General features: G+C 38.8%; 1 protein-coding gene across 4 annotated transcripts in view; it reads right to left on the bottom strand.

The window, feature by feature from the left end:
- Positions 1-9,386, bottom strand: part of LONP2 (lon peptidase 2, peroxisomal) — a 99,657-nt gene that overhangs the window by 69,369 nt on the left and 20,902 nt on the right. For all 4 annotated transcript variants that reach the window (XR_002823223.1, XM_004371634.2, XM_023726968.1 and 1 more), the window contains exons 5-6: positions 6,888-7,051; positions 3,939-4,033 (exon numbers count right to left, since the gene is read on the bottom strand). Coding sequence is in view for 3 of the 4 variants with exons in the window: in XM_004371634.2 (XP_004371691.1) it covers positions 3,939-4,033; positions 6,888-7,051 (259 nt within the window). In the remaining variant the exon portion in view is untranslated. The remainder of the gene's footprint in view (positions 1-3,938; positions 4,034-6,887; positions 7,052-9,386) is intronic.

The raw sequence follows: 9,386 nt of genomic DNA, 5'->3' as shown, positions 1-9,386 counted from the left end.
GCTTCATGGGGTTTCCAACTCATGGTGACCCATGTGTGCAGAACAGAGCTGCTTCATGGGGTTTCCAACTCATGGTGACGCCATATGTGCAGAACTGCTTCCTGGGGGTTTCAACTCACGGTGACCCCATGTGTGCAGAACAGAGCTGCTTCATGGGTGTTTCAACTCACGGTCCCCCCGTGTGTGCAGAACAGAACTGCTTCATGGGGTTTTCAAGGCTGTAAATCTTTACAGAAGGAGACTGCCTGCCACATCCTTATCCCACAGAGTGGCTGGTGGGTTTGAACCGCTGACCTTTTGGTTAGCAGCCAGGTGTTTTAACCACTGAGCCACCAGGGCTCCTCAGGCTCAACACAATCCCTGTCAAAATTCCAGCAGCCTTATTGCAGAAATGGAAAAAGCAATCCTCAAATTTATATGGCATTTCAAGGGGCCTTGAACAGCCAAAACAATCTTAAGATTTATACGGAACTTCAAGGGGCCTTGAATAGCCAGAACAAAGTAGGAGGGCTCATACTTCCCAATTTCAAACTGTACTATAAAGCTACAGTAATCAAAACAGTAGGTATGGGTATAAAGACAGACACATAGAGCAATGGAACAGAATTCAGAGTCCAGTAAGAAACTGATATATCTATGGTCAAATGATTTTCAATAAGGCTGCTAAGTACTTCAAGGGTGAAAACATAAGTCTCTTCAGTAAATGCTGCTGGGATACTGGATCTCCACATGCAAAAGAATGAAGTTAGACCCATGCCTCACACCACATAGGAAAATTAACTCAAAATGGATCAATGGCCTAAATGTAAGAACTAAAAGCATAAAATTCTTAGAAGAAAACATAGGGGTAAAGCTTCAATATCTAGTTTTTGACAAAGGATTCTTTGATATGACACCAAAAGCAGGAGCAACGAAAGACAAAATGGACTTCATCAAAATTAAGAACTTTTGTGCATCAAAGGACTTTATTAATAAAGTGAAGAGACAACTTACAGAACTGGTACCATGTATCTGATAAGGGTTTAATATCCAGAATATATAAAGAACTCCTATAACTCAACAACAAAATACAAACAGCCCAATTAAAAAATGGGCAAAGTACTTTGGTAGACACTTCTCCAAAGAAGATATTCAAATGGCCAATTAGTCCATGAAAAGATGCTCAATGTCATTAGTCATTAGGGAAATGCAAATCAAAACCATCATAAGATCCAACTTCATACCACTAAGATGGCTATTATCAGAAAAACAGAAAATATTAAGAGTTGGCAAGGATGTGGAGAAATTGGAACCCTCATCCACTGCCGGTGGAAATGTAAAATGGTGTAGCTACTGTGGAAAACTGTGGCGGTTCCTCAAAAAGTAAAACACAGAGTTACCATATGACCCAACAATTCCACTTCTAGGTATATAATTAAAGACTAGAAAGCAGGACTCAAACAGACACTTGTATACCAATGCTCACTGCAGTATTATTCACAATAGCCATAAGGTAGAAAAAACCCAAGTGTCTCTCAAAGATGAATGGATAAACAAAACGTGGTATATCTATACACTGGAATATCATTCAGCCACAATGAAAAATGAAGTTCTGGTACATGTTACAATTTGATGAACCCTGAAAACATGCTGAGTGAAGTAAGTAATACACAAAAGACAAACGCTGTATAACCCCACTTACATGAAACATCTAGAATAGGTAACCACATAAAGACAAAAGTTAGTGGTTACCATGTGGTAGGGGGAAGAAAAGTGGGAGTTACTGCTTAAGGGGTGCTAAGTTTCTGTTTGGGTGTTGAAAGACATTTGGAAATAGATGGGTGGTGATGGTTATACAACACGGTAAATGTAATCAGTATCACTGAATTATACACTTAAAAATGGTGTGAATGGCAAATGTTTTGTTATATATGTATTTTACCACCACAGCAAAAAAAAAAATCCTTGAGAACAGAAAAATATTACTAAGAAAATCCCTAAATTTCAAAACACATTTAGAAGACAATTGGTGTTATCAAGTTATCTAGATGTTCCTCACTTTGTGCACTGGCCCTATTGTCAAAAGAGAAAATAACAGGGTTTGAAAATTGCCACTACTCCATTAATAGCAGAAACAGATACCAAGCAAACACACGTCAACATCGAAGTCTGCTGGATGAAACAGAAGCTGAGCACTTAAACGTGTCAAGTTTAAATGCACTTTCCCTCCTCGGTCTAAACTAACAGAGCAGGGTCTTCTTCAAATCTCACAGAACAGGACCACGTCGCCTGAAGGACAGACACAGAAGATTCTCCACACCAAAACGGCCTTCCCAAGACCCCAAGTGAACCCCGATGTACGTCTGAACTCAAACTGAGTTCAGGTGACAAAAAGGGGCTAATTCAACGGGAACATGTGCTCCACTGCCTTCACCTCATTATGGAGTTTTCAGAAAAATACCAATTAAGAATTAAACCAAGAAATTCAACTTCGGTTTGTTTCTTAAGCTCACAGCACTGGTATTTTGGTAAAACACTTTTAAAACTAGAAGGCGATATTTTGTCATGGCACATAAACATGGAATAAATTAAGAAATAAATCTACCAGTGTAAGTCACAGCAGCTTTATTTGTAATAACCAAAAAACTGTGAACAACCCAAACATCCATCAACAGGTGAACGGGTAAACAAAAGTAATGGTATATTCATGTAACAGAATAATACTCCAGCAATACGAAACACATTACTGATACACGCAGCAACATGGATGAACTCAAATTAACTATGCTAAGTGAAAGAAGTCGGGGAAAAAAAGAGTACATACTAAGTAATTCCATTCATATAAAAATTTAGAAAATATGAACTAATCTATAGTGCGTGGGGATGGGGAGGGCCAGGAGGAAAGGTAGGACGGGAAGGATTACCAAGGAGCATGAGGAAACTTTCGGTGATGGATATATTATCTTAATTATGACGGTTTTATAGGTGTGTACATACGTCAAAACTATCAAAATGCACACTTTACAACTCTGCAGTTTACTGTGTGTCAACTATACTGCAGTAAAGCTGGAAAACAAGACAAATGACCGGGCTGCTCTGTTGCACTTCCTTCCACAGTTCAACAGTGTAATCTGATGTAACCTAAGGAACATTTATGGATTCTCAGAATTTAAGGGGAGAATACATGTGAATTAGCCTCTTAAATTTATACACAAACATTCAAACAGAAAGACAAACCAAAATCTAGGGAATGGGGTGAATACAAATTTACAAAGTATTCATTAAGGAAGACAAGCGTTAATAGAAAAATTTACAAAGTATTCATGAAGACAGACTAGCATTAATAAAAATACATAAGACTGTACCTGTTTCCCAAAACAAGAACTTAAGAACTATAAACAGGGATGAAATCTAAAGGTTGCCCCCCAAAAAAGGAAGGTGATTAGGTTAATTTCATCTTAACACCTAGCCATATCCATTAATAAATGTTAAATGATCCTATCCCAAAAAATTAATTAAAAGGGGGTTGTTTTTAACCTTGATTTTACCCCAGCACAGTTAATTCAGCACAAATATACTTCATTCTGGGCCCCCTTTGAGACCAAAAAAAAAAAAAAAAAAAATTTTTTTTTCAGTACCAGAAAGGATGGTTCTCTTTAGGTTATAAGTAAGTATTCTTTTATATTAAAATGCAGTGTCCTGGGACCCAAGATGGATCACTTCTTACGTGGGGGAAAATGTCCTACCTTCCCTAAAATCAGGCAAAAGGCATCTCTCTGTAGCACCCTCTTTTCCTATACGATCCCAAGACCTACGTAATGTACATTTAGTCTAATGAATTTACATCAAGAACTAATCTAACAGTGGGACAATCAATGGAAAGAATCTGAACTAAGGATCCGTGGGAGCTTTCTGAGTGACAATTAGACCACAAAACAGGTGTTACTTTGTTGGCTCACCAGTTGTACTTTTGTTCCAAGGAAGCTCCACCATAAGTTCCAAATAATTTCTAGTCAGAGCATATTCTGGCATTGACTGAGGCATTTTTTTGAGTCTGTGGGGAAAAAAACACACAGAAAACATGTTCAAGAACATATAATTCTGTCGTAACAAAAACCAAGCACATCTCCCTTTTTTGGCCAGATGTATCATGTGTATTTGGTTAAGGAAATCTGAAAAAGTTAAAAAAAAATCTAGTTAATAAAAAGTTTATTTTGTTCTGTGATGTTCTTACAAAACAAAACAAAACAGATACTTGCAAGGTGGGGAGAAAAACTCCATACCTTATTCTATCTTTGAAATACGGTCTTGCCAGTATCTGGCCTTTGAAGACCCAGGAGTTTCAAGTCACAGGGATCCACTGATTTACGCGTCATGGTAAGATTTAAGTACTTATCCTTCATAACACAACAATTATGTATTTTTTGAATCACAGATGAGGTCAGTTCATAAAAGTACGCTAATACCAGATATTTAATTAAAAATGCAACTTCTACAACATGCATGGTGCTTATCAAGTCTCTGCACGTAACAGACGTTCCACGTTTATTAACTAGCGAGAGTCACCAGAAAATTCTCTCAACTACATTTACTAATTTCTTTTAATTTCTCCTTTTTCAAATTGTGGTTTAGGTGAAAGCTTACAGAGCAAACGAGTTTCTCACTCCACACTTTGTACCTGAAGCGTTTCACGACTTGCTTTTACTCCCCACTACGTGTCAGTACTCTCCCCATTTTCGCCCTGGTTTCCCCATTTTCTTTTGTCCTGATTTTCTACGGATTCCTGCCTTCTCATCTTTGCTTTTGGGCAGGTAATGCCCTTTTGATCTCGTGTAATTGATTGTTCTAAGGAGTATGTTCCTCTCAGGTGCTTCTGTTTATCTTATGTGCCTGTCTATTGTTTGGCTGGGAGGTGGTCTTTGGGAATAGCTTCCTTTCCAAGTTAGAAGGGTGTCTCAGGGCCGTAGTCTCGGGGGTTCCTCCAGTCTGTCTGACCAGCAAGCCTGGTCTTTTTTGTGAATTTGATTTTTTGTTCTACCATTTTCTCCCACTCTGTCCGGGGCCCTCTGCTGTGATCCCAGTCAGAGCAGTTGGTGGTGGTCGCTGGGCACCATCTAGTTCTTCTGGTCTCAGGTTGTGTAGGCTGTAGTTCATGTGGTCCGTTAGTCCTTTGGACTAATTGCTCCATTGAGTCTTTGGTCTCCTTCTCTCTCCCTCATTCTGGATGGGAAGAGACCAGTAGCTGTATCTTAGATGGCTGCTCACAAGCTTTTAAGACTCCAGATGCTACTCACCGAAGTAGGATGGAGAACATTGTCTTTATGTACTCTGTTGTGCCAACTGAGGCAGATGTCCCCCGAGTCTATGCTTTGTCTTCTAGCCTAGGAACTTCATCCCACGAGTTTAGTTATGTCTAAGAGGTTTCCCTGACTATACCCCTTGTATGGTCTATATCAGCCACACCCGCAGTCATGTATGTAGAAATAGCTATCACCAAATCTCTATCTGCCGGTGGGTGTGTTCCCTTATATCTTCCCACACCTCTTGGTGTATCTACCTACCTATCTGTCCGTTTGTAAACTGTTGTTTGTTATTCACTATTGCTGCAGGATTCTCTAAGCTACAGTAGTTACCACAGTTGCCCTTTAATCTTGTGTTTCTCTCAGTGCTCTCTCTTACTTCGGTCATGTTGTACTCACTTCCCCCGTATTACGTACCGTCCTTCCCTTCACCAATAATAACTCCTATCTTCTATCTGATTGGTAATTATCAATCCCTCCCCCTCCCACGCCTGGTAACCATCACAGAACGTTTTCTCTTTTCTCCTATGTGTAAACCTTTTGTTGCTACTTTATAGTAGTGGTCTCTTACAATATCTGTCCTTTTGGGATTGGCTTATTTCACTCAGCATAACGTCCTCCAAATTCATCCATGTTGTGAGATGTTTCAAGCGTTCGTCAATATTCGTTATCATTGTGTAGTATTCCATTATGTGTACGTACCACAGTTTGTTAATCCATTCATCTGTTGATGGGCACTTAGGTTGTTTCCATCTTTCGCTATTGTGAATAATGCTGCAATGAACATGGGTGTGCATGTGTCTATTTGTGTCACGGCTCTTATTTCTTTAGGGTACATACCTAGGAGTGGGATTGCTGGATCACATTTACTAATGCTCTTAACTGTGAACCTCAGAAGTCAAATCTTTAGTGATTAAGCATTCAATTACATTCATTATAATTCACTGATACAAGAAAATGTAATATAAAGCCACAAGTATTGTAAGGAGGAAAATGGTTTTCTACTGAACGCTGAGATTATGCAGAAAATGCAATCTAACCTATCCACCCTATTCTGTTATCAAGGTTTCCTTATACTTTATTTTGTACACAGAGAAATGGACAGTCCCTGCCTTCTAGAGTTTATACCCTGAGGAAAACGCCAGCGACATGTGAAGAACACTATGACAAGTGAACAAACGTTGTTTCTAAACCAAGAAGTGTAGTCCATTCTGGAAGACAATGAAAAGACAGTAACAACGTAGATAGAAGAGCTGTATCATTTATCTTCAGTATTGAGAAAAAGCTTGGTCAAAGTGTTGTTAATTCAGGAGTATTAAGAATGTTTTAAGAATCAGATCCCGGTTGAGGAAATGAAGAAAGCACTTTACAGATCACAGCTATAACCTGAGAATCAGGAAAGCCACGAAGGAAAACGCTGACCATGGAAAGGTGACATGGACAGAATGGTCTGTGGGTACGCTGAGCTTAAGAAAAGGAGAGAAATCAGGGAAGATAAAATACATGACTCAGCTTCCAGTCTGCGACTCCAAGTAGCAGAATCCTTTCCATGAGCAATAGTTTTTAACAATAATACACAAAATGCAAACACTAATGACTACAATTTACCTTCTTATTTCTTTGACACAGACTCTGTGGGCCTGCTCCGGCATACTGGATGTTTGTATTTTTTTTTCTAGCATGACAATGTCATCATTATCTTCCTTCTCATCCTCATCTTCTAAGGTACCTGGGATGTGTGTAATCCTCCTAACAGGCCGTATTGCTACCACCTAAGGTAGAAAGTAGGAGAGTAAAACTGTATGTCAAAATGAAGCACTCAGCTACACATATGGTTATGACTGGCACTGAATGAACAGTTTGACAGCCAGTCTAAATCTTCAGGAACTAAAGCGTAGAATGATTACTAAGAGGCAGCTGCACACATGGAGACAAATTTAAAAAGGACACCAACATAAGGCAAACATGATTCTTTCATACATTCTTACAGTAATACTAGCCGTGGGAAAAAAAATCTTCTTAGGATGTTTTCAAGGCACTGGCTACTATTGTTGTTAGGTGCCTTCGAATAGGTTCTGGCTCATAGCGATCCCGTATACAACAGAACGAAACACTGCCTGGTCCTGTGCCATCCTCACTACTGTTACTATGTTTGAGCCTACTGTTGCAGCCACTGTGTCAGCCCATCTCATCAAGGGTCTTTCTCTTTTTCGCTGACCCTCCACCTTATCAAGCATAATGTCCTTCTCCAGGGACTGGTCCCTTCTGACAACATGTCCAAAGTATGTGAGATGAAGTCTCACTATTCTCACTTCCAAGGAGCACTCTGGCTGTACTTCCAAGACAGATTTGTTTGTTCTTCTGGTAGTCCATGGTATATACAATATTCTTTGCCAACACCATAATATAAAGGCATCAATTCTTTATCACTCATTATTCCAGCTTTCATACGCTGTGAGGTGACTGAAAATACCATGGCTTGGGTCAGGTGTACCTTAGTCCTCAAAGTGACATCTTTGTTTTTCAACACTTTAAAAAGGTGTTTTGCAGCAGATCTGCCCAATGCAATACCATCAGCTCTTGATCATATGTTACCTCCTGAAATGGCTGGACGTCGACCAATTCTTTTTGGTACAGTGACTCTGTGTATTCCTTCCATCTTCTTTTGATGCTTCCTGAGTCATTCAATATTTTGCCCATAGAATCCTTCAATATTGCAACTAAAGCTTGAATTTTTTCTTCAGTTATTTCAGCTTCAGAAATGCCAAGCATGTTCTTCCCTTTTGGTTTTCTAAACTCTAGGTCTTTGCACATTTCATTATAATACTTTACTTTGTCTTCTTGAGTTGCCCTTTAAAATCTTCTGTTCAGCTCTTTGATTTCATCATTTCTTCCATTTGCTTTAGCTACTTGACATTCAAGAGCAAGTTTCAGAGTCTCTTCTGACATACATTTTGGTCTTTCTTTCTTGTCTTTTTAATGACCTTTTGCTTTCTTTATGTACGAAGAACAGAAAAAAAAAAGCCAGGAACTGTCTTTCTTTCAGCTACTGTTGCAGACACTATTTTCTTGATATACATCACTACTTACCATTTGGTAACTCAACATTTCTTGTTTCCTCCTACATTACAAAATTTCTCTCTAGCATCTTCAACTTTGCCACCACTTCCTCCTTTCAAAGCATCTTATCTTACCTATGGCTCCCTCCTGCTAATTGCCACACTACTTACTTCCCTTCTGGCCATGTTCTGCTTTGCCAGCCAGTGCCTAAATCCACTGCCTCCCCTTACTCCCACTGACTTCAGTGAACCTTGGCTTCCATTCCCATTGTGCAGAGACCCTGCCTTCAAGTCCAACACCCGCCTTCTGGGCCAAATCAAATGGCCTTTATTTGTGTTCATTCTCCATGATCTCTACCAGATTTTAAAACCATCTCATGTATTCTTAGAAATTCTCAACTCATTATAATATCATGAATAACTCCTACCATTACTGGAACAATATGGTATACTGGTATTTAATTTGGAAGTCTTCAGAGTTTGTCTTTTTAATCTGTAAAATTAACTACTTAATATATTCAAACATAAAAAGCTTCAAACATATTACAAAACAGTAAATAGAAATACAATTTATAAAAATATAAACATTAAATACATATTTTCATTCTTACAAAATCATCAGCAAATAAAATATTTTAAAGTATTAAAATCTGAAAATGAAATATGCTTTTATTTTTTAAATGAGATTTTAAAAAGATACATCAATGATTTCACTGTTGAGATAAAAACACTTTTTAATGAAATTTTTCTCCCAGCTGCTAAAATAGCAAATTTTCAACGCTAAGTCAGGGGAATGGCCAACTGATAGTTTAAACTAACTCCAAATATTAACTCTGATTCCTAAACTTTCAAACAGAGGCCCTTAAGTGATTTTCTGGAGCACATCTGAACAGCTTTCCTTCCCGTGAAGGCCTACGCTGACAGTGACCTACAGTCTACAGCTTCTCTCCCATGAAGGTCTGTGCTGACAGTGACCTACAGTCTGCAGCTTCTCTCCCATGATGAAGGCCTGTGCTGACAGTGACCTACAGTCTACACCTTTCTCTCC

Source organism: Trichechus manatus, unplaced genomic scaffold (genome assembly GCF_000243295.1).
Source record: "Trichechus manatus latirostris isolate Lorelei unplaced genomic scaffold, TriManLat1.0 scaffold00014, whole genome shotgun sequence".
Taxonomy (NCBI): Eukaryota; Metazoa; Chordata; class Mammalia; order Sirenia; family Trichechidae; genus Trichechus; species Trichechus manatus.
The sequence above is the reverse complement of the archived record's forward strand: the minus strand, read 5'-3'. Positions and strand labels throughout refer to the sequence as shown.